This window comes from Pipistrellus hanaki (genome assembly GCF_964339955.1).
Source record: "Pipistrellus hanaki genome assembly, chromosome: 1".
Taxonomy (NCBI): Eukaryota; Metazoa; Chordata; class Mammalia; order Chiroptera; family Vespertilionidae; genus Pipistrellus; species Pipistrellus hanaki.
The window spans coordinates 190,718,873-190,743,455 of record NC_140503.1 but is presented as its reverse complement, the minus strand read 5'-3'; the positions used below and the strand labels follow the sequence as shown (position 1 = coordinate 190,743,455).

Here is a 24,583-nt window from a genome sequence, read left to right as displayed (position 1 = left end):
AATTATGGCTTCATCTCAGCAAATGTTTCCCTTACAGCCTAAAGAATTACCTCGCTCTTAAAAGCCTCCTCTACTAATAGGAAGGAAATTGTCAGGAAGAAGACTAGGAATTAATAGTAATATTCAGTGTATTCTAATAACCTACCTACGCCAACAGAGATAAACAATGACACAGACAATTCAAACACAACAAAATGGATTACAAATTGCACTTGGTATGTGGCTGTATGGCGTGTGCTTCCTTAAGCATGGTAAATATGCTTGGTAAGTCACAATATTCCAAAACAATGATTTTTTTTTTTCCCCCTTTGGGCAAAGTGTCTTGGGCAAAGCTAGATGCTATGCTAGCTTTTGCCAGCTCTTCACACCAAGGTACTTTTATTCTTTCCAATAACAAATGTTTATTGAGTGTGTCTATGCACCATTCCTTCTGAGAATTTGCTTTGACCTAGATATGGCCCTGCTCAAAGTAGAATATTTCAGGTGAGAGTAAGAAGAAAAAAAAGTGTGGGGTGGGGGGTGGGAGGGAGTAGAGGAAACAAATTGCCACCTTCTTGAAATTATGCTAGAATGTAAGTAAAAGATAACAGGAATTCCCTCAAACCTCAAATTAGTTCTTGAGGTGTTCAGGAATGCCAACTGTGGTATACTACTCAAAAAAAAAGGAAATTTTTAAAAAATTCAATAGCAGAGAATACTGGATTAAAACTCTCCAGACTACTGAATTTAGTAGTACGCATAAATATTAGCAACAAAGGATATATTACACTAGGTATGACTATGCAAGGGCTGTGTGACAGATTAATAACAGAATCTAACCAAGTTTAAATGGACCCTTACTTTTGATATAATCTGATAACAGTGTTGTTGTTTTTTTAATCCCTCAAAGTAACCCATGTTCAATTATAGGGAAGGAAGTATTGCACACGGGGCTTGTCCTTGAAATCAATAACCAATCATTCATACAAATATTTACTGAGTGCCCACTACCGTCCAACACCTATTGTGAACACCAGGAATGGAAGAAGGAACACAGATCATGGCCTCGCTCTGCTGGAGTTCACCACACTCTGTGCGGAAAGGAAGGCAATAACATACAGAAAAGTCTGTTACAGAGAGAGGTGTGCAATAGGATAAAATGAAGAATGAGATGAGGGATACTGGGAGGTGCTATTTTGTATAGACTAATAGAAAAGGCCTAGGAAGGTGATGGTGGAGCAAAAGCCGAAAGGAAGTGGGAGTCATAGATCATGTCAGGAGGAAGGCTGCAGGAGGAGCATTCTGGAATAAGAAACAAAAAATACACATAAAAAAGCAGCAAGTGTTAAGACCCCAAAACAACGGCAGGTTTCACCAGTGAAGGAGAGCACAGGAGACAAGGACAGTGGGACCAGGACCACCCACGAGGGGCTTTTGGGCATCCTAGGGGCTTTCCTCTCAGGGTCATGGAAAGACACAGACCACCTGGAGTGGACCGCCATGACCTGACGTTCTTGCTGAGGGATTGCTCTGACAGCTGTAGTGAGACTATGACTGTCGTCAACCAAGGGTGGTTCATACAATGATCCAGACACACACGTGGTGGCTTGTACTAATACTAGTAGAGTGTAAGCGGTGGACTGTTGAGTATTGGTCTGAATACAGACACAGTTCCAAACTCAGACTGGTAAGATCTGCTGATGGACTGGATGTGACATAGGAGAGAGAGAAAGACAGGAAAATGACTCACAGTGTGTGGCCGACTGTATCATGAGAGGCCTATCAAAGATGCAACAGAGAACTGTTCATCACCCGGCTCTCCCTCTGGGGAGCAAATGTGCCATGCCTTACTTCTGGAACACTGGCGATTCCAAAACAGCTAAGTCTGCTTGCCCCAAACAACTAAGGGGAATTGATGTTTTTTAGCCCAAGTGTTCTTTAAAAAAAAAAAAAAAGAAGAGGGGAACGAGGGATGGGGTGGGGGGGTAAGCCTTGAGTTATTGCAGTGGCCACTGGAGGGCTGTGTGGCCTAGTCTAGATTTCTAGACTCTAGAAACATGGCTGAGAGAATGACCCTTCCTGTCCCCCAGGAGTCCAGAAGGGGTGAAGATGGACAGGAACATGGGACCGGCAGCTGAGAGCCGGTGCTGCAAGTGGCGTGGGAAGGACAGGGACCCCGCAGAATTCTCAAGCCCCGCTTTAACACTGAGAACTGTGCCCTCAAACAGCACCTGCTTTCTGAACGTGTGCAGTGACACGTCTGCATGTGTCCACAGGTGCCAAGGGGATACAGATAAATGAAGAGATCCTTAGCTTCCATGACCAGGGCCCATGGCTCTGCTTGAGGACAAAAAGAATCAGGCTACGTTTTCTATTACAATATATATGAGGAAGAGCATTTTTAAAATGCTATTATTTCAACTAAGAAAATGACAGCATTGCAAGAGGAAACCGGGGAGGAGGACTGAGCCTTTGAAAATGTGTGGGGAAAAGATGCCAAATTGTAACCCTGTCTGAGCAGGGGTGCGCAGCAGTGAGGAAGGAGTGACACTGGTTTCAGGGGAGACGGGGAGCAGCTGTATGTAGGTCACTCGGAACCTTCCTGCCCAAAGTAAAGAATTTATCTCTGTTGGAAGAGGAAACCACTTCCTCTTGTTGTTCTAAATGTTGGTCTTGTATGATGAATGGGATGGACACAAAGTTTAATTTGGCTTAAAATTCATTAAGTCAAATCTTTCATAAACCATATTTCATTTGATTGATTTCTCAGTTCCCCACAAAATAAAAAGTAATCATTTGTATACATGGAAGGAAAATAATTGATGAAACATAATCAGTATCTTGTTGAAGGTTTCATACTAAAGATATGGACACTCATATAGCATTTATGTATATGTACATGTACAAGTTACACAGACACACACACACAACACATACATCACTACATCCACTTATCTTTATTTTTATTTTATTTTTTAATATATTTTTATTGATTTCAGAGAGGAATGGAGAGGGAGGGAGGGAGGGAGGGAGGGAGGAGAGAGAGAGAGAGAGAGAGAGAGAGAGAGAGAGAGAGAGAGAGAGAGAGAGAGAGAGAGAGAGAAACATCAATGATGAGAGAAAATCATTGATTGGCTGCCTCCTACACACCCTCCCACTAGGGCCTGCAACCCAGGCATATGCCCAGTTCAGAAACCGAACCATGACCTGGTTCATAGATCGATGTTCAACCACTGAGCCTTTATGACTGGCTACATCCACTTACCTTTAAAAACGTGACTTGTTACTCTGTAAAAATGACTTTCAATGAAAAGAACTTGAAAATTACCTTCAGTAATTCTATGTGAACAGAGTCTCCATTTTCGCTAAAGCTGTATTTTCACGCTTTCAAAAATTAAGGACCTAAACTTAATTTAACAAATAACTTATATCAAAGTTAATGAAATTGTTATACTAAGTTCCTATCACAAAGATGTATCACAGACAGATTCAAGGGTCCACTATAAACACGTAACTTTTCAACGTGTGGGTTGAAAATTGCACTTAAAGAAAATGTGCCTGTTTAACCTCTAACTGCAGCAAGTAAATATGGCTAACCACTGTGGAAACTTGACTTGGCATGTCTATCTTAAAATGCAGGCCACGTGGCAAATGTGGGATTCACTCTGACAGGCCAAGGGGAAGGTGATAAGCACTTCAAAGACACAGGCAGTCACCTTCGGGGCCTTGGAAACCAAAGCAGAAGGGAAGATCACCATGAGAGCCGGCCGAGAGGAGCAACGCCATGTGTTTGAAGAAATAGCCTAAGAGAAAACCACGATTTCAGAGACAAGTTCCATATCGAGTATCACAACTGAGGGTAACTTTCTGAATCTTAGGCAACGAATCACAAAATGTGGCTTCTCCCATAAGCAGCAGGTCTATATAGAGTGCTCTAGGGCAGGGCAGGGTTGGCGAGCTTTCTTTCTATAAAGGGGCCGACATTAATATCTCAGGCCCTCCTGGCCATACAGGCTGTGCTGTAACAGCTCAGCACTGCAACTGAGGCACAGGCAGCTGCGAGAGGAGGTGTCAGTGAATGACGGAGGTTGGGTTCGAACGTGCACACAGGCTGTGAGCCACACTTAGGCACCTGGACGTGTTGTTTCAGCCCTTGCAAAAGTGCTCGACGTTTGTCTAACAGCAAGTAAGAAACACTTTCACATTACATGGGTGCAATATATGCATCGGTGTGTTTCACAATAAATTATTTAGACACACCGGAAGCAATGTACTTTGGTATTTCTTACTCTTTTTTTATGTCCATTTGGTATTTTGTTTTGTTTGGGTGTTTTTTGTTTTTGTATTTGTTATGCCATTAAAAACAACCAAGTTGCTCTCTCAAGTGGTGAGTGAGTCAAAAAAGCTGCTCCAGTATAAACAGTGGCTGGGACTTAACTCATTTACTGACTATCCCAAGCCATCTAGGAAACTTTTGAGAAATAAATAATATGTATGTTATTTATTCTAGCGCATGTTCTAGAAATCGAGCAGTTTAAAAATAAATAAATATTGCTCCATAACAGTTAGTACTGTTGCAGTTTATAGAAAGTGAATGCTCATATGTATAAAATGGAATAATTAAATTACCTACATATATCATGAAACTATTGTGAAAATGAGTAAGTTTCAACTTTATTCAAATAACTAAGTATCAAGAAGTAAAAGTACTTTTAAAAATCTAGTTGAGCTATAATCTATCCTAAAAGTGGGCTTTAAAATAAGTTAAAATCCTATTTAATTAATGAATAGAGCCTTACCTATGTTATTTAAAAGTAGTGGTGATTATAGTAATGATGCTATTGGCAGTTAATCAAAATACACAACAGAAAATCTTAATTCCCTTGGCTCTAGTTCCCTCTCTCTCACCCAGAAAGTCAGAGAAGGTTTAAAGGTTTAGATTATGTCCCCAAACAACACAATAATGTATATCAATTTTCACCATCAAGTGACCTGTAGCAGCTGATGCAGGTGAAAATATTCAATAAAAAGAAAAGATGCTGCAAAATCTATGTTAGAAGCACTGTGTGTTCCGTTAAAGCCTGCTGTAAAACCAAACTTGGCAAGAAAAGTGATTTTTGCATATTAAATAATTATTTTGCATTATTATCCATAAGAGCAGAGATGTTTGTTTCCTGTTTTTCATTGCTGTATTCTCAGAATTTAAAAGAGCCCTTGACTGTTAGTAGGTCCTAAGTATTAGCTGCATGCAAGAAGAGTGAATAAATACTTGTCAACTTGCTTATGGCATTCAAAAATTAACATAAAATGTAAATTATGTAAAAGTAACATACTTAACGATTTCTTGAATATCTGCGAGTTGTTTTCATAGGGACAAAGAAATAATCTTACCTTCTTTTTCTACTCTAAACACAAAAGTTCTTTGTGTTGTAACAACCTCAAATTTGTTGTCTCCTTGAACTCGTACTGTAGATATAGCAGAAAGGGGTATTATTCCTTTTGAGTACTTCTCCTATGTTGGTTAGAGAAAAAGATACACAAATGAAGACATTAAAATTCTTTTGATCTTATTGGGGGGGGGGGGAAAGAATGGCACAACATTTACAAGTGGTTCTCTTTCCTGGTTTCATCTAAATGACACAAATAGTAGCTATCCTAACAGACACTTAATACTCCAAGAAAAGAAGATATTGAATGTTCCTTTCAAGTAAAATGTCTTCAATAGTCTCTACATCTAGAATTAAAAGGCAAAGAATGAAATACAAACAATCATACTAGACTAGCATTATCTATATAGCTCCAAAGAACAGCAGTTTGGTCTTTAAAACAATCTGGTTTAAATGATTTTATGGTGTTTGCAGGCATCTGCTGGCCATAACAGGTACTGTAACTGAACCATTTCAAAATGACTGCTCTTACATATTATGAACAACAATAATATATCTAAGAAACAAGACTGTTGGATTATATCAATTACTCATATTCCTCAATGCTCTGATGATGATTATCTTAAACTCATACCTGCCTCACTTCACTTCTTATTCCCCAATGACAAAAGAAGGAAAAAATATGGATGTGGCTGTTTGCAATCGAGATATACATACAGATCATAATTTTGCTCAAGAGGGTCCTTCTTAAGGCTCTTGGTAACCCTGTCTTCATTTACCTGGACCCTCCTCAACCATTTGGCATAATGACAGTCACACAAAGTCTGCTGTTTACTAAGGGCACAGTGTTTAATGGGCCCTGTGTTGGAAAGGAAAATCTAGGAGAATAATGTATTCAACCATTCCACGCAGAGAACAAAAGCCAAGTTCACATTCTTCCAGGGGTAAATTGCTACATCCAACAGACAGCAAGGGACAGTCAGGTGAGGGACCGTCACTGTCAACAGCACGGCAGTCCTCTGGGAGGTTTATCCTCTGCTAGTTGAGAGGATATATTGTACTACCGTGGCAATTCCTTAATACTTTGATAGTTTCTTTCCCTCCAGAGCCTCTGTTCCAATCTCCCTTCCCTTTATGGATCCATCAAAATCCTACCAAAACTGAATGTGAGCCTGGCTGATGTGGCTCAGTGACAGAGCATCAACCCATGAACCAAGAGATTGGTTCTAGGTCAGAGCATATGCCCAGGTTGCAGGCACAATCTCCAGTAGGGGCCGTGCAGGAGGCAGCCAATCGATGAAGTTCCTCTCTCATCGTGGTTTCTATCTCTTTATCCCTCTCCCTTCCTCTCTCTCTAAAAATCAATAAAAACATTTTTTAAAAACTGAATGTGCTACTTGAACTGTGATTTAGAAAGATGGGGTGGGCAACTTCTCAGAAAAAGAAGAGGGAAATGAGTATCTTCTCTTACAAAGTATCTTCTTGATATTTTCCTTTTTCTATCTTCTCTCCTTGCTATTTCAATTACCAATTTTATGCAGAGTATTCTAAAATCTGCTCCTTCCTTCCTTCCTTATCCACTTCACTTCCTTATCCAACTTCACTCCCATACTTTGAGTCATCAACAGTGCATATAACTGTACCATCAGCACCTCCAACTTTAACACTCAACTATCTCCTCAAAATATACTGTGCCTCTATATCTGACAATTAAAATATTACTCTTCTAATCAATGAGTTCTCAACAGAACAGTCTTCGACCTGCGCTGACCTTTTGACCCACATAACTTGGGGCTCTCCCTTCAGCTACAGTGTCAACGTGTTCCCTACTTCTCCCTGACTCCACTCTTTCCAGTCACAGTGACCTTCCTGAGGTCCCTTCAACATACCTTCTGCACACTCTGTTTATTCTTCAAGGAATGGTTTTAAAATATTTTTAAAATTAAATGTATTGGGTTAATGAAATTACACAGTTTTCAAGTGTACAGTCCTATGATACATCATTCATATATCGCATTGTGTGCCCACCAGCCTAAGTCAGATCCTCGTGTCCATCTCCATATATTTGACCCCCTTTACACCCTGTACTACCCTGCCCACCCACAGCTCTCTCTGATAACCTCCATGCTGCTGTCTGTATCTATGAGTTTTTGTATGTTTGTTCATTAGCTGCTTTCAGTTCTATATGCCACATCAGTGAAATCACACGGTTCTTAACTTTTCCTATCTGACTTATTTCTCGAGGAATGTTTTTCATACCCAACTTCACAAAACTAAAGGTGCCCCTGTGACTTTTTGCATTTAAGCATATGACATGCTCCTACAGAAAGCCTTTCTGTCCAGCCTCCTCTCAGTCCCTTATCCTCACCCAGGCAGGTAACCCTAATTTAAGCTAATAGCAACCCGTACCTATCCTTTATAACAAGTACTAAATGTAATTCAAATGATGATTTTTATACTTACTGTGTGACCATTTGGTTAATACAGTCTCCCCAAACAGACTGTGGTCACGCATCTCTTTTTCTCACCACCTTTCACAAATCAGTTTTGTATAAATATGTTCAGAATGAATGAATTTTAGGTCCAATCAATCACAGTTATATCAAACTCTGACAGCTCATCCTATCTAATAAAGAGGGAATATGCTAATTGATCCTCACATCATCACAAATATGGCAGCGCCCACAGCCAATAAGGAGGAAATATGTTAATTGATTGCTGCATCCTCAAAAGATAGCAGATGGCGGCACCCACAGTCACAAGATGATGGTGCCCAGTCCCCTCAGCACTGTCGGGGCAGCAGGCACTCAGCCACTCGGTGCGCCTGCCTCTGGATTTCCCCAGTCCCCTCAGCCCCCCAACCGCCCAGGGCTGCCTGAGGCACAGGGAAGTCTCAGATGGTGGCTGCCCAGCCGCCCAGGGACGCCCGAGGCTCAGGTAACCTGGGCTGGCCAAGGCTTGTGCAGCCTTCCCCTGATTGCCAGGTCGCCTCCTGCCCCTGAGGGCTCCAGAACTGTGAGAGGGGGCAGGCTGGGCTGAGGGACCCCGCTCCAGTGCATGAATTTTCATGCACTGGGCCTCTAGTGTTTAATATGTTTCTAAAGTCCTTCTTTGAATCCCTCCACTGGCCTATACAGCCCACAGCTGGGCGCCTGACAGAGTGATGGCCAATTAGCATATTCCCCCTTTACCACACACATCCTGTTCTGCCTCCGCACTTTCAACTTGTCTTCCCTCTAACCTTTCTTGCATCTTGTTCGTTTGTCACAGTTGGAGAAGAGAACAGGTTCACAGAGGAGAGTAAAAGGTGGGTCTAGAAGTCTGTACAGGGTTTTCATGGTTGGCAATGGACAGGAAAGTTAGGAGGAAAGAGCAAAAACATGGAGATGAAAAGACATGTGCCAGGTTCCCACAGTGTGTCCAGACACTGCTGAAAAGGCCATTGCCAGAAAATAAATGAAATGACGGGCTTTAACAAAGGAAATCCAATAAGTGTGGGTTACAATGGCAATACCAGGCAATACTAGAGCACTAAGGGCTCCAGCAATGACGGGGTCGGGGGGATGTCTCCCTTCTGTGAGGCAACCTAAGGCCTGGGAAAGGGCACAGCACCCCTGGGGACAGTGTGAGGCCTCTCCTGGCTGCAAGTGGTTGAGACTAAACAGTCAAAAATCTAGAATGTCCAAAACATTTGTACTCTGTCCTTTAGGTGATCCATTCTCCAATTTCAGTTTGCCTAAGAATTAGGTAAAGGAGTTTATAAAGGTACTAGTGACCTGGTACACAAAATTCATGCACATTAAAAGGGGATTAGAGTAAATAATTTAATATTACTATTTGTCCTTTCTCTATAATAGAAGTGTCAGAGATGAAAGAAAATTAGTAAAATATATATGAAAACCATTCTCCTGTCAGAGTCTGGGGCTCACCACAGGACCCAGAGTCAAGTCTCCGTCCACCCACATGCACCCCAAAATCACATGAGACCCAGACCCGGCCAGGCCCTTCATTTGAGAGAATCCAGACCCGGCCAGTACTACTCTTGTCAAGCCCTGCCAGGCAGGGGGCATAGCCTCATGTCCACTGGCCCAGTGCCAGGAGAGGGGGTGTGGCCTGTGGTCTCCAACCCAGACTGGGTCAAAAAGCATGCCTGGAGGTCCTCCATCAAGCCCCACCAGGTGGGAAACATGGCCTGAGATCCCCTGTCATGCCCTGCCAGGTTGGGGGGCACAACCTCAGGTCCCTCGTCAAGCCCCACTGGGCAGGGGGGGGCGCAGCCTCAGGTCCCCTGGCCCAGTGATGAGGTGGGGGTCATGGCCTGAGGGCCCCTGACAAGCCCTGCTAGGCGCGGGTTGTAATTTGAGGTCCCCTACCCTGGTGGTGGGGTGGGAGAAGCATCCTGAGGTCCCCTAGCCCAGCTCCAGGACAGGAAGCACACCTTGAAATTCCCTGTCAGGCCCTGCTGGGTGGGGGACACAACCTGAGGTCCCTGTCAAGCCCCACAGGGGCAGGGGAGGGTGTAGCCTGAGGTCCCTGCTGATTGCTCGTTATGGCTCCTTATGGGAACTTGGCCTCAGCTTTGGGTGCAGCCATCTTTGTGATGGAGTGATGGTCAATTAGCATATCACCTCTTTATTAGATAGGATATTTCCAGTGAAATGATTATTTATTGAATAAAATATTACCATTAACTCATTTTTTTCAGTAGGAAAAAATCAAGTAGCATTATAGAAAAAGAAACAGATATTTTAAAAAGGAGATTTTTTTCCTTCCTGTAGATATCTTTAAAGCGATTAAAAAAACAAGTCGTTAAAAAAAGTAACAACTGACCTACATGCCTGTAATAATGAAATTAGATCTAACAAGTATCTATAGAAGAGTAGTAGAAGAACAATTATCCAGAAATGATCAAAATGTACTTAACATGCTAAATACTGTGTCACTTTAACCTCAGGAAGTTGTAGTTCCTCTATGGCTCATTTACAATCTGTCATGGGATGATTATAAGATAAATCTCATAATTTTTGGCACTGTGGGATTGCATTTATGTTTCTCTCCAAACAACACACACTGAAGACTAAAGACGATTTAGAAATAACAACTCAAGGACAACAGGCTCAAAATGACTATGTTTTCCAGAGTATGAAATTTTCCTTAAAAGAAGAAATTTTAAAGCATCCCCTGAGCTTGTAACACACAGATATGTAGGTCAAGTTTGTCATTTATCTACCACTTTCAGACAATGAAACGACCACAGGGCAATTCTGCCCACAGCGGAGTGAGAGTGGGGCTGAGCTCCGTTTTCTTGGCAGGTGATAAGATATAAGGCTATGGGGATGCTGCCATTTTCAGTAACACAATGAGACGTCCTCGCAGAGACATGATTGAGCAGTGCTGAGAAAAGTGGAAGGAAATCAGGGAAACAGGCAACTCTGCGCACCGCCTCCTGAAAGCCCAATACGTGCTTCCCAAGTACACATGTAGACATGGAAAGATGTGCACATGACCACTGAAACGGCACACCTACTGACACAGGAGCTGAGATGGCATCTATCCTTCTGCTCCCTGGTCTTGAAATACCCTCTTCCCAGTTCACCTCTTCTGCCAGAAAGGTCACAACAAAAACTGTGTCTCCTGCTCAATGATGTTGCTCAGTCGTTGAGCATTGACCTATTGAGCAAGGTCATGGTTTAATTCCTGGTCAAAGCACTTGCCCAGGTTGTGGGCTGGATCCCCAGTTAGCAGGCATGCAGAAGGCAGCTGATGAATGATTCTCTTATCGTTGTAGTTTTCTCTCTCCCTTCCTCTCTGAAATCAATAAAAATATATTTTACCTCACTCCCCTGGTGTCTGTGTCCATTGGTTAGGCTTATATGCGTGCATACAAGTCCTTTGGTTAATCTCTCCCCTTACCCCCACCCTCCCCTATCTTCCCTCTCTGAGGTTTTACAATCTGATTGATGCTTCTCTGTCTCTGGATCTGTGTTTGTTCAGGCATGAATGGGGCGGGGGGGGGGGGGGAGGACAATGGAGGGATAAAGACACATATGTAATACCTTAATCGATAAAGAAAAAAAATTAAATATATATATATTTTGAAAACCATATAAAAAGGGAGAAAGAAAACTGTCTCCTTTTAGAAAGACCCATCCCAGTGTTTTATTTTCACCAAGATAAACCAAATCATCTGAAAAGTAAAGGGGGAAAGTATCACAGAGAACAATTTGAATCTTTAAAAATTTGATGTTAAGCTAAAGGATTTATAATAATTTATTTTAATGCGAACTTTTTAAAAATATATTTTTGTTGATTTCATAAAGGAAGGGAAAGAAAAAGAGAGAAAGAGAGAGAGAAAGAGAAACATCGATGATGAGAATCATCTATTGGCTGCCTCCTGCATGCCCCTCCACCAGGGATTGAGCCTACAACCCAGGCATGTGACCTCGACTGGAATAGAATAGAACCTGGGACCCTTCAGTTTGCAGGCCAATGCTTTATCCACTGAGCCAAACCAGCTAGGGCTTAACGTGAACTGTTGTCCTCAATTTTAAACCGAAGTTGCATCAATTTTATTGCATCAATATTTTAAAATGTGATAGGCCCTCATCCCCTCACTGCACTGGAAATAAGCTTTCAAAATGACAGAGTGAGTCCAGCATAGATACTAGGAAGTTTCTCCCCGAAATGGCCATAATGATACCACCATTAACAGAGCTTCGTGGCCTGGAAGCCTATCTCCTTCCTGAATAGTTTTCCTCCTCATTCCAATGAGACCAGAGAAGGGCACAGGTACTGAAGAAAACGAGGGGTCATATTCCATCAGATACGGAGACCACATTGTACCTCCTCAGGCAAAGAAACTGTCTCAACATTCAAACGCAAAAATAGCCCCGCAGGTGTGGCTCAATGGTTGAGCATCAACCTAGGAACCAAGAGGTTATGGGTTCAATTTCTGATCAGGGCACATGCTCAGGCTGCAGGCTCAATGCCCAGTAAGGGTTATGCAGGAGGCAGCCAATGGATGATGTTCCTCTCTCATCTATGTTTCTATCTCTCTGTTCCTCTCCTTTCCTCTCTCTTTAAAAATCAATAAAAACATATTAAAAAAATAAAAAATTAAATACAAAAATAAACTAAAAACCGTAGTTAAAGCAGAAAACCAGCTATTAAAAAAATATTCATCTGTGTTGCAAATTTCCAAGAGGTGTACTGAAACCTATTTGATGTTTTATCTGGATCACTGCAAAGTGAAACCAAGGAATTAGCACTTTTCTAGGCTATTATTCTTTTTTTTTTCTTTTTTTTTTTTTAGCAAAAACAAAGTTTTATTACAGAAAAGCTCCCTGCAGGTTGCCCTTTGCCCTCTATCATTCTTAATGTTGTACTGTGCCCTGTGTTATCTTCTGTCTAAAAGCCATATTCTCTTCTGCCCTGCAGCACTGAAGAACCAATATATGAAAGGGAATATAAATCTCTAGTCAAGCCACAAAAATCACCAATATTAGACAGTAGAAATCTCTAATTCATGGAGAAATAATGTTAGATTATAAATAAGAGAATGTGGATAAGTGTTAAATGAGTATGTTAAAATAATGGATACAGTTAAGACTATAAAATTATCTGATTTCATTTAACTAAAATATGGTATACTTAATAGGTTCTAACTTTTGATTAAGGAGATTAATTTTTAAACACAAAGAAGTTGAAGGATCAGTACAATGAATACCCATGTATCCTCCACTTAGATCTGACAACTGTTAGCATCTTTAATTTTTGTTTTATCCACCTATGTATTTGTGCAAATATCCTAATATATAAAGATCCAGGGTCCATCATGACTTAAATGACCAGATGGATGATCGAACAGCAGGCTACATGGGCAGGAGGCAATCTTGGGTCCTGGCCACAGTGAGTGGTGGGAGTCAGTCCTGGGTCCATCACCAGTCAGAAGGCACCTTATGGTGAGGACCATCACCTCAGCCAGAGCTCAATATGGTCACCTAGCCTGTCCCCTCCTCAGAGGCAGCTCCTTTCCTCCATGTACACTGCAGAGGACACACAGGGTTGCCTAAGAGGCTGGGGCCATGGTGCTCCATCCCTATCCTACTCCCTGGTCTCCTTCACCTGTGGCCCCCACAGAAGGGTGCGTATGAGAGCCCTTTCCCCTGCTACCTCTCAGCACTATCTCCGGCCATCCCTCAGCACACAGGCGTATCGGCTTTCAAACTTGCCCTACTCGCTTCCTCTCACCCCCTTCTAGGGCCTCTGCTCTGGATGGGGCCTTTGGAATCCAGGGCTCTGGAGTTTTACAACAGAGCTGGAGTGAGAAAGGGAAAACAGCACCAAAGATGGCTGATACGGCCACCCACCTCTGCCTCAGCTTAACCAATCAGTTCAGCCTCAGAACGTGGCACTCAGAGGGGATCCCTACTTCCCCAGCAATGGTTATAGGGCCTCAGCCCCAGTGCCAACCTCCTCTCCTTTTTGGCCCTCCCCACAGCTAGTGCTTGCTGCAGCTCCGTGTGCCTTACTTAACCACCCCTCCCTCCCCTGTTCCTACAAAGGAGGCTGCATCTTTGTATGTTAAATTAACATAAACTTTGTAACATTAAAAAAAAAAAAATGATGACCAAGAGAATGCCACCGTCAATGTCTGGAGTCCGGCACAGGAGAACAGAGAGAGGGAAGAATTCCACAAGTTGGCCGATGCCAAGGTATTTCTGAGTGACTGCCTGGAGTGTGACAGTTGTGTGGCCACAGAGGAAGGAGTCCAAGTTTCTCAGCAGAACACCAAGGACTTCTTCCATGTTCTGAACCTTTGCTTTGGTTTTCAGAATTCCCTGCTCCCCATCTCTTGGCTTCCTCCCTTTAAGGGGTGCCATTACATGGGTACAACTGGAATATTGTATCTTGAGAGGTTTGACCCAATGTACATATCCTTTTATCTGACAATGAAAAAATCCCACCAAAGAATAAGAATGGAGACAGACTACTGTCTTTTAGGCTTAAAAACAAAACAAAACAAAACAAAAAACAAACACCCTGGAAGTGTCCTGCAAAGACCTGAGACTTGGTTCTGTCCGCGCACCTCAGAGAGATTGGATGAGGACCTAGCCCAGTTTGGCCCTGACTTTACCCACGTATGTTACTCTTGAAGGTGTCTTTGCCACAATGTGAATAAGCTGCCACCTTTTAGAATAGGGGCTCATATGAAAGTCTGCATTCCCAACTTTTCTTGAAACAGATCTATGTTCTGCAGCTGTGGCCCCTGTCCTGAGACCTGGTCCTGCTCCTGGAAATCAGGAGGCATTGGAGTGGAGGTGCCCCCGCCACCCCGTGCCCTTTTACATTCAGGGATTGTGCCCTTTTACATTCAGGGATTGAGCTGAACTCACTTGGGGAAGGCTTGGCCAGGGTGACAGGTGTCACGGATGGAAGCATGGAGAACGGAAAGGCAGACACCCTGCTCGGTCCCTCCATAGGTGTGGTCAGGCAGATGAAGGCCAGACAGCCTGCCCCACAATTGGGTGGGATAGTGTCCTCTGTGTCCATCCTGTGTGCTTGGCCACCCCCCTCAGCTCCAGGAAGCCCTCTGCATTCCACAAAAGCATGCTCTGCCCTCACATGCTGCTCACCCTAAATGAGAAGGAAGAGAGCAGTTGTCCCACAGACAACTACACAAAAAGATAGGACTCATGGCTGGCTAGAACAGTGGTGGTAGCAAGAGCCTCTTCTGCCTCCGTGGCAATGTTAAGAAGCAGCAAGCTGATTGGTAAGGAGCAGCCAGCAAGCTGGAGGTAAGGAGCGAGGGGTCCCAGACTGTGAGAGGGATTTCCAACTGTCAGCTTAGGCCCATTCCTAAGCCACAGACGGACATCCCCTGAGGTGTCCTGGACTGCCAGAGGGTGAAGGGCGGGCTAAGGGAACCCCCCCAGTGTACAAATTTTGTGCACTGGGCCTCTAGTCTACATAAATAAAAGCCCAGTGACCAGAACGGTGAAATGACCAAAACAACCGGAATGACCAGTGGCTATGACATGCACTGCAGCAGCGAGCAAGACTGATCTGGGCCCTGATCACCTCCCCTCCCCCACCCCACCCCCAGCCCTGGCTGGCCCAGACTGGATTGGCCCCTAATACCCAAATCTAGCAAGACTGAACCACCCTCAGCCCTTCCCCCCAGCCAGCCCTGCTCCCAATCAGTCTGCCCACCCCAATCAGGAATGGGGACAGACGACCAACCACACACAGCCCCCGACTCCTGTCAGCTCAGCTCGATGGGCCCTCATCAGGGCGGACCAGCCAGACACCACCCATGCATGAATTTGTGCACCAGGCCTCTCGTTGTAACGTAATTGTCAAGATTTTCAGTGAGCTCTAACTCCAAACATCCTTCTCAGTTTCATCTCCCAAAGTTTGCTTAACCTACACTATCCCCCAATCGGAGAAAACTACATCCATAGTAGAATGGATTTCCCATCTGAGCATCTCATTGTTCCCTCTGCTATCAAGTCTTATTCCCACTAATTTCTCTTTACACGAACATTTCTCTAGTTTCTCCATGTACGAACATTCTTTTCTTCAAGACAAAGAGCAAATGAAATCCCATGCAAGAAACCTTTGTTTCTTCCACAAGCCCTTTCAGAATACAGAGCAACTCTCCTTGCTTTGCCATTCCCTACCGTGATGTAATTTTGCAAACACCGCTTGGTGCTCTCTAGGATAAAGGCAATTCCTTGTTCATCTGTATAACACTCCTAGCAATTCCTGTAGGCCAGGGGTCTTCAAACTACGGCCCGCGGGCCACATGCGGCCCGCAGAGGAGTCTGATCCGGCCCGCCAGGTTTTTTGGGCAGTGAGCGCAGCCGAGGTGTTACAGTAGGAATTAGTAGTTCATATAGTCCGGCCCTCCAGCTCTCTGAGGGACCGTGATCTGGCCCCCACTTTAAAAAGTTTGAGGACCCCTGCTGTAGGCTATACGAGATACTCCATAAATAACTGTTATTATCTAAGGTGTATGTTTTTTATTCCAATTTTATGTTTCAAGAAAAAGTTAAATTATGAAGAGTATTTTACCCTATTATAATTCTTTTCATGCGATAATCCAGCTCATGTTCTCAAAAAAAAAAAACAAATGTTGCTTGCTTGGTTTACTGAAGTACACTTAGGATGCGTAAAGCAATCTTTGAAAACTGTAAAATGTACTTACCTTCTCATTGTTGTAATAAGAAATGCTAAAGCCATCAAATTTCACCCATCTCTTCTGAAACATGCGTTTTCTGTAAAACATATGAAATTGTTATTTTACATTTAAGTACCATGAACCAGAATTTTAAAATTGTTTGTAATGTGACTGCATTGAGTACATTCCCACTTGCTGTTCAACAGTGCAGAAAACAATAGGCTATAACAAGGCACAGTTTGGCAAGTGTACACAAAGAGAAAAAACATGTGTGATGGCACTTTCTAAGCACCTATATGGGAATCTAAAACAATGACACTGTTAACAGTGTTGTCACCTACATGTGTAAAGTTGAGTGCAAAACAAAGTGTTGAGCATACCCTTTATGAAAATAACAGAACTTTCTTCCCTCATTAAGTTTAAAACACTTATTTTACCTCCATGTCTGCTTTGGAGAATGAATAGTATTTTGCTAAAATAATAAAGCTTTATCAATTTGTTTTATATAGATAAACTATTTAATTATGATCTAATAAGCTAAAAAAGCCCTGTTCACATAGAGAATCATTTACAATCACCCAAAATTCATTAACATGTTTTGAAAAAGAATCATATGAAAGGCAAATGCCATTTAAAACTGATGTTAAGATGAGAGACAAAGCAAAATAATGGCATCATGGGTTTCCAAGTTAAGCTTAAAAGAAAAAAAGAAAAAGTTTTTCTGGCTCCAAGGGAAAAGTAAAATAACATTTCTACTTGGTCTTTTTGTTCTGTTCTGTCTCGTTTTCGTCTCCTTTCCTGAAGACAGACAATCCTGAAGGTTTTGAAGATCCTATTTTCTACATGACCTCTCAGTGCGGACTGACACAATCCAGATACTTATAGCTTTTAACACAGATATGAAAACTAACTTTTTGAAAAAATTTACCTCTACAGAAAGAGGGAAAAGCCAGTCTATCTTTTCCTTTTGCACTGTTCTGGCATGACATTCTGTGGTTTTTCTAGAAGATTTAAAGATAGGAAAAAAATTCGGAATGTGTAGAGAATTTTCCTTCTGGGCTTTTCCCTGAGTACCTCGTGTCCATTATGCCTCCCACACTCATCCTTAGCCAATTTATTCCACTTAAAATAAAATTAGAGAAAATCGGATCAAATGGAGAAAAGTTTCAAAGTTCATCAGTGCAGGCAACATTCTCACATATAAGCACTGAATTATGACATCGTAAGAATGTATAAAGACCTCACGATCATAGAGCCACAATGAACTAGCCAGCCCTTTTTCTTATTCCCTCTTCTTTCGGCTTCTTAGCTTGTAATGGTCTGCAATTATTTTTCTTAATATTGCAACACCCACCAGGTTTTCACTTCTTTCAGCAACCCAAGGGTTCTCCAAATTCCCAGCATTAAAATTAAAAAGTAAAGAACATTAAGCGAACACACAATAATAACACATTGAACAAAATCACTGCACATTCCTTTCATGCTGACCTCTGTCATACTTAAAGGCAGGTAAACACAACATCTTCCCAAAGGACTCCACAGTAATCCTGTAAAACAAGATTCGTTTGAGCCCCGCCTGCCTTACATTGAGAATGATGGTAAAATAAAGCACAGTAACGTAAAATATTCCATTTTATTATAAAAGTAATCAACATTTATGGGCGATAAAGACCTTAGATTAGAACCTTCCACTAGGGCTCTATTCCCTTGGCTAACTACTCCTTATCTTCCAGAGTTTCACCTGTACCGCCCACACAGACATTCCTTCCCTGATAAGCCAGTTCAGAGCAGATCACAAAATTATTCTCCCTCTTTTTCCTCATAGCTCTGAATACAATCTCCCATTATAAATGTGCTGTATATTTGTCTACGTGCATAACGTCTTTTCTCCTTGTAACTTCAGCCCTTAGGTGATACAAGGACAAAGTTCAAGAATGTTTAATTCTCTGCTGTATGACTAGCAACTAACCCAGAGAGAAATAGGGTAAAAAAAAAAAAAAAAAAAAAGAATCTGTGGAATGAATGAGTGACATGATTACGTGGCTGGCTCCTTATCTGTGAGATCTCAACTTGAAAGTGACTCCCTCCAGTTAGCCATCCCAGACCACCAGATGGATCCTTCAGGTCCCCTGGGTCTCCTGCTCCATTTCTTGAATCAGACTTCACAGATTTTGCAATTATATATCTGTTTTGCTTTATCCATCTCCCATGATAGATCTTTAGACACTTGAATATAGAAAAGATTTGTTTTGTTTATCAATGTAAAAAAGCAACTGCCACAGTTCCTAGTATATAAAGTGTGCTTAACAAATATTTAACAAATATATTTTTCAGTGAAAAATATTCCAATTTGCTTTCATATAGAGAAAATAAACATTACTAAAACACTTTATCTTGAATTTCCTTTTTTTCTCTTTTTTTCAAATACTAAAGACCAGATCCTGAAATGACTATAAAAAAAGCTCTATAAAACTACCTCATTATTAAAGAAAAATTAGACACTACAGAAAATAGGAAAAAAATGATCATTTTAATTTCATTGCAATGTTAAAATATATTTTAGAGTTAAACATTTTAAAAATACATTCTTTAAAATGTATTCATTTGATAATTTCCTATTTAAAATGCAAGTTAGTCAATTTAAGATGTTTCTAAAACTAAATTTATATACACAACCTACTTTGCTCATTAAATGTGTCAACATTCAATTAGTTATTTCCTGCATGTAAACTTTAATAGTGAATTCTAATAATTGGTTAATTAAGAACTTACACTTAGATCCTTTTTAACATTATTCCCCTTTTTACCTAATGAAACTTTGATTAGCGAACCCCTAAAAATCAATCAAAATTTCAACTAAATATTAAAAGAAATAGCTTAAGAAGGATGTGTTTCTAAATGTCAATGTACAATTTTAAATCAATAAATATATTAGTAAATACTAAAGTTCTAAGAATTATCTTTTCTGAGCAATGGATAAATACTTCTCTCATGTATTTATAAAAGTCTTTTAAATATCAGGTAACTAATTCCACTGGAATTATGTAAAATTAATCTACTACACACAATTAGAGGCTGCTAAAGTACTTTAAACATTTTCTCTAATATAAATTATGTCTTTCCCTTAAATACCTTTTAACAGCTAGTAAATGTTAAAAAGAAAAAGACAAGGTATGAAATGCAACATCACTGATCATAATGTTGTGGAATGAACGCGAGTGAATGACCACTGGAGCCCAAACCAAATTAAAATTTAGGGAGCCTTTATTAGCCAGCTGGCCGGGCAACGGGGTGACTGCTCGCCATTCTCCATGCAGGGAAACCAGAGAGCAGCCCCGTCCCTTTGTGCAGGACCACTTTTAAGCCCATTTAACCACATCCTGTTTTTGCAGAGCAAGTAACCCAAGACAAAATAGTTTTTCCCAAGTAACTTCAGAGTCATGCCATTGAGGACCATGTTATTCACAGGGTCATCCTGTTCTTCAGAAAGCTGACAGTGTTCTATGAAAAAAGGCCTACATGCTGGGAAGGCCTGGCTTGGTGTCAGCACTGACAACTCTGTCTGGAACATAGTCCACAGCCTCTCTGGAAGCATGCTCAAAAATTCCCACTCTCCAACAACTACACAACACAAATTAGATCTGAAATAGGGATGAATTATTACACAGAGAAGAGATATTAAAGCCTTAGTCAATTAGCAATTTATTTGGCACAATGACCTTGGTAAGAACAAACAACAAACACTTACACAGTGCTTTGTTCTAGGCACTGTTGCAAGCCATACACAACTACTCATTCATTGAATCCTCCACATAATCAGATAAGACCTATCATTATTCCCATTTTACAGCTAGAGGCACAGAGGTACTGCTAGGTTTAATAATTTGCCTGCATCACCTAAGTAAAGAGTAACTGGGAGCCAAACCCAGGCAAGCTGTGCTCTTAACCACTACTGAAGCCTGACTCAAGTACAGTTTACAGCACGAAATCCTGAACATCCCTGTCGGCAGCAATAACATTTGACCTCTACCCTTTTTTATATGTGAGTATAATTTTACGAAGTCCTTCAGAATTCCTTTAGGGGAAAAAAAAGGTAAAGCAGACAAGAAACATATTAGCCTAGGTTTTATCCTACTTTGTGTTTAGGGTCCTAAAGGGAAACATTTCTTTAAGAAGCATTTTTTACAGTAGTTCCTAAGGCTTATGCAGTGTTATTGAACGGATTTTCTACAAACTCTTCCCTGGAGCTCTGGTAGGGCAGGGGGTGTAAAGTTCCAGCGGCTTTCATAAACAAACACTCCTTACCACCTGGTGCCAGTTTCTGTTGTCTCAAAATTATGTGTCTTAAAATTCTTTTTTTAACAACAGTGCATATACAATTAAAACTGTATTTATTAAGTGCTCACGCAGAGGCACTTCTATTTAATCTCTCCTAAGTGCCAGAAGAATTTTTTAAGATGACATCTGACAGCTTAAAAAAAAAAATCCCAAAATCAAATGAGCTTGCTAACCAATGATACCAATTCAAGGTGGCAGAGGCTACCAAACTGTCACCTTCAACTCTCACCCCGCTGGAATGAACCTCAAAAGCACTAAGTCAGATGTATGGATTTTATTCCTCATGACACTTAAATCATCACAGAAGTACTTCCCACTCATCCTACAAAATATTTAAGAACAAAGATACTGATATGCTTTACCAGATTCATGGGCCTTGTTTACCTAATCCTATAGAATGATGTGCTCATTGTATCTTATTCTCTGCTCTAACCCTTACTAGGCTGAATATGTTTTGAAACACCACTATAATTACCCAAAATACAGACTTTTATTGATATATTCACTCATTTTTACTTAGTTAATTATTATTTTACCTAATTATTACTTTAAGTCTGAGGCTTTTAATGATGCAGTATTAGTTATAAAGAATTTTATGGATAGAAATCCAAGGAGTTATATTTCTCTAAAACACTAACACTTTTCTATTAGAATAGAATAATGCATTTCCTCACTTTTAAACAAACCCAAGTGAGAGTTCCCAAGATTATATGAGCCAAAATTGAGTTGAGGCCAATAAAACATGAATATGTGCTAAAAGGACCCTGGAAAGTCAATTAAAAAAAGCATGGATATGTGTGTGTGAATACCAATGTTTACAATATTTACAAAGAACTTAGTGTTTACATGATATGGCATGAAGATTCACACTTTTTTATTTTATGGCATCATCGTCTATTTTTTTTTTTAAAAAAAACCTAACATTTACCAGTTTCTAATTAAGATGATCACTTAAAAGCTTGTTTAATCTACTTCTCCGAAAACTTCAAACAATAAAAAAAGCAAATAAAAATAAATACCTACAAACCAACACTGACCAGAGTAGATGGTAGCAGCAACATTTAGAAATTGGGAAAGCAGAAGCAAGGACAGGAACTGCCTTAGAGGCTTCAGAGAGCTGGCTGCTAAGCCTGCGACTGATCACAGCAAGAGGAAAACCAATTTATCCACAAAATCTCAGAAAAATCTTGGGAGGTGGAGACACTTGTGAAAGTGACTATGAAGGGCAATGGGGTGCTGAGGAGAGAAACATTTGTTGAAAGGCAATTAAAGAGGCGTGTGCCTTTCTCACTGCATCCCAGTATCCCTCCCTCACTGTGCAGGGCTGGAAAACTGTCCTTCCTCAACAGACAGGCAGTTTCTTCAATGTGGAAGATCACCCAGGGCTCTGCACAGGGAGACTAAGGCAGGGCTGAAGGTAGGGGACAGTATTAAGAACAGCAAAATCACAGCATTCTTCACGGTGGCCACGGCATGGAAATAGCCAAAGTGTCCTTCTGCAGATAATTAGAGAAAGAAGATGTGGTCCATATATACAAGAGAACACTACGAGCCATAAGAAGATATGAAATCCTGCCATTTGTGACAGCATGGATGGATCTTGAGAATATCACGCTAAGCAAAATAAGCCAGGCAGAAAAAGTCAAGAACCATATGATCTCACTCACATGCAGGATACAAAACTGAAAGCAAAAAATGGACCAAGACAAACAAACACTCAGACACAGATAACAGTATGCTGGTTCCTGGAGGGAAGGGAGATGGGGAGGAGTAAAGGGTAAAAGGGGTCAAATATATGGTGGCAGAAGGAGGTTTGACTTTGGTGGTAAACACACAATGTAATTTACGACGATGTATCATACAACTGTCCGCATGAAGATTTGTGCAAGAATGGGCCTTCCTGTCCCTGGCTGCCAGCACCACCTTCGCTCCGGCCCGGAGCCGCCTTTCTGTCTTTGCTCTGGCCCAGAGCCACCTTTCCACCTTCCTACCTCCCCATGCTGCTCAGAGGCCTGGAGCTGCTGGGGCTGTGTGGACCACCTGCATCAACCTGCCCCTGACCACTCAGCACCTGCTTATGCAAATTAACCCACCTTTGTTGGGTTAATTTGCATACCCACTCCTGTTTGGCTGGTGGGCTCCAAGAAGGTACAGTCAATTTGCATATTTATCTTTTATTAGTGTAGATGTCACTCCAATAAATAAAAATAAAAAACAAAACTAATGAAAGTTTGTGTCATAAATATTTATACTCAAAGTCCACTTTCCCTATTAAGTTACAAAAAAGTTGTTTATCGTTTTATCACCCTCAAGAAGGGAATTCATTTAAAAGATCTGGCATGAGGAATCTCCAAGGAAACATGTTAGTAAAGATCTAGGAGCATCATCTCATAAAAAACAGACAGCCATACTCCATCACAGGCTGTTCCAATCAGCTTTGTAATATTTCACTTTAAAAAGGAACAGCCCAAAACATTTGAGGAAAACATCTCTAAGGTAAAAGATGGGAATGAACCTCTCCCTCCCAAAAAAAGAAACAGACTCAACTGGAGAAGAAAACTTGAAAAAAAAAATATTAATATCCTCAGAGAAATTCAGAGAATACATTGTATTCATGGAACAATAACAGCATACTATAAAAAGAACAGTCAACAGTAAAAAACTGCTTTCCATATTAAATATAGGATAACAAAATACAAAAATAGGTTCAAAAGTTCAATTAAAGAAACTTCCCAGAAATGAAAAAGCTGTATTTTATAAGCATTTTGGCACAGGAAGTCCAATATCAAAGTATCAAGAATTCTAGAATCCCTATATTTAACATGAGCCACCGGCTTCTGGGTGATCTGACGCCTAGCCACTGTGTGGGCTTTGGCCTTGTCTTGGTATTTGGCCATTGGCTTTGCCCCGAGTCCTCTGTCCAATCAGAACATGCAAGTCACTGGCAGTCTCTCCCTATTCTTCCGAGTGCCCAACCTTGCATCTCCCATAAATAACCCGAGCTTACCCCTGCTAGCCATCTCACATACCGCAGACCCCCCCAGGTATCACCCCAAGTCAGTGACCTTCCTCTCCTCCTAGCCAGAAAGCATTTAGTCTGAAAATGCCAGTTCAAAATGTGTCCATTTTCCAAAGACCAACTGAACTGCTACTTCTCCGGCCAAGGTCTTGGAAGAAATGTTTTCTCAGCAATCCCTTTGTAACCGCACAATTCTGTACTCTATGGCCCTGACCTGTCTGTGCCATTATTAGTATACTCTGCCTTTCTGTTTTATATTTAATTGCCTAAATGGAAGACACACAAAAGGACTGCACACATCTCACTTACCTTTGCATTCCTCCATAAATTCTTAAACTAGAGCACATTCAAATTGCTGAATGAGCTTCACAAATTCAGCTTCTGCTGCTCAGATTTTCATAACCACACAATGCTTCTCCATGATTCAAAAATTAATATTTTTTTTTAAAAAAGAGAATTTAGCTAAGTAAGGAAGTCCCCCAAAAAAACTTACCAAGTAAACTATGAGTTCCTGGAGATATACTGTAGTTTTTTATAAATATGTTCAGTGTATTATGCTGAGCACACAAACATCAGTAGAAAACAGCAAACTAAAGACAAAAGAGTCTCCTTATTCCAGACATTCTTGGCTATTTCGATATGTGCGTCTCCCATAAAGGGTACAGACATTACACCACG

The 24,583-nt window shown here is 41.1% G+C and overlaps 1 protein-coding gene across 7 annotated transcripts in view; it reads right to left on the bottom strand.

Annotated features, from left to right (window-relative positions):
• The window catches only part of ARAP2 (ArfGAP with RhoGAP domain, ankyrin repeat and PH domain 2), a 157,501-nt gene that overhangs the window by 98,911 nt on the left and 34,007 nt on the right, over nt 1-24,583 (bottom strand). For 6 of the 7 annotated variants that reach the window (XM_084900314.1, XM_084900310.1, XM_084900315.1 and 3 more), the window contains 3 exons: nt 16,576-16,645; nt 5,371-5,491; nt 3,696-3,782 (listed from right to left, as the gene is read on the bottom strand). In XM_084900314.1, coding sequence (XP_084756440.1) covers nt 3,696-3,782; nt 5,371-5,491; nt 16,576-16,645 — 278 coding nt within the window. The remainder of the gene's footprint in view (nt 1-3,695; nt 3,783-5,370; nt 5,492-16,575; nt 16,646-24,583) is intronic. The other variant, XM_084900316.1, reaches the window with a different exon arrangement.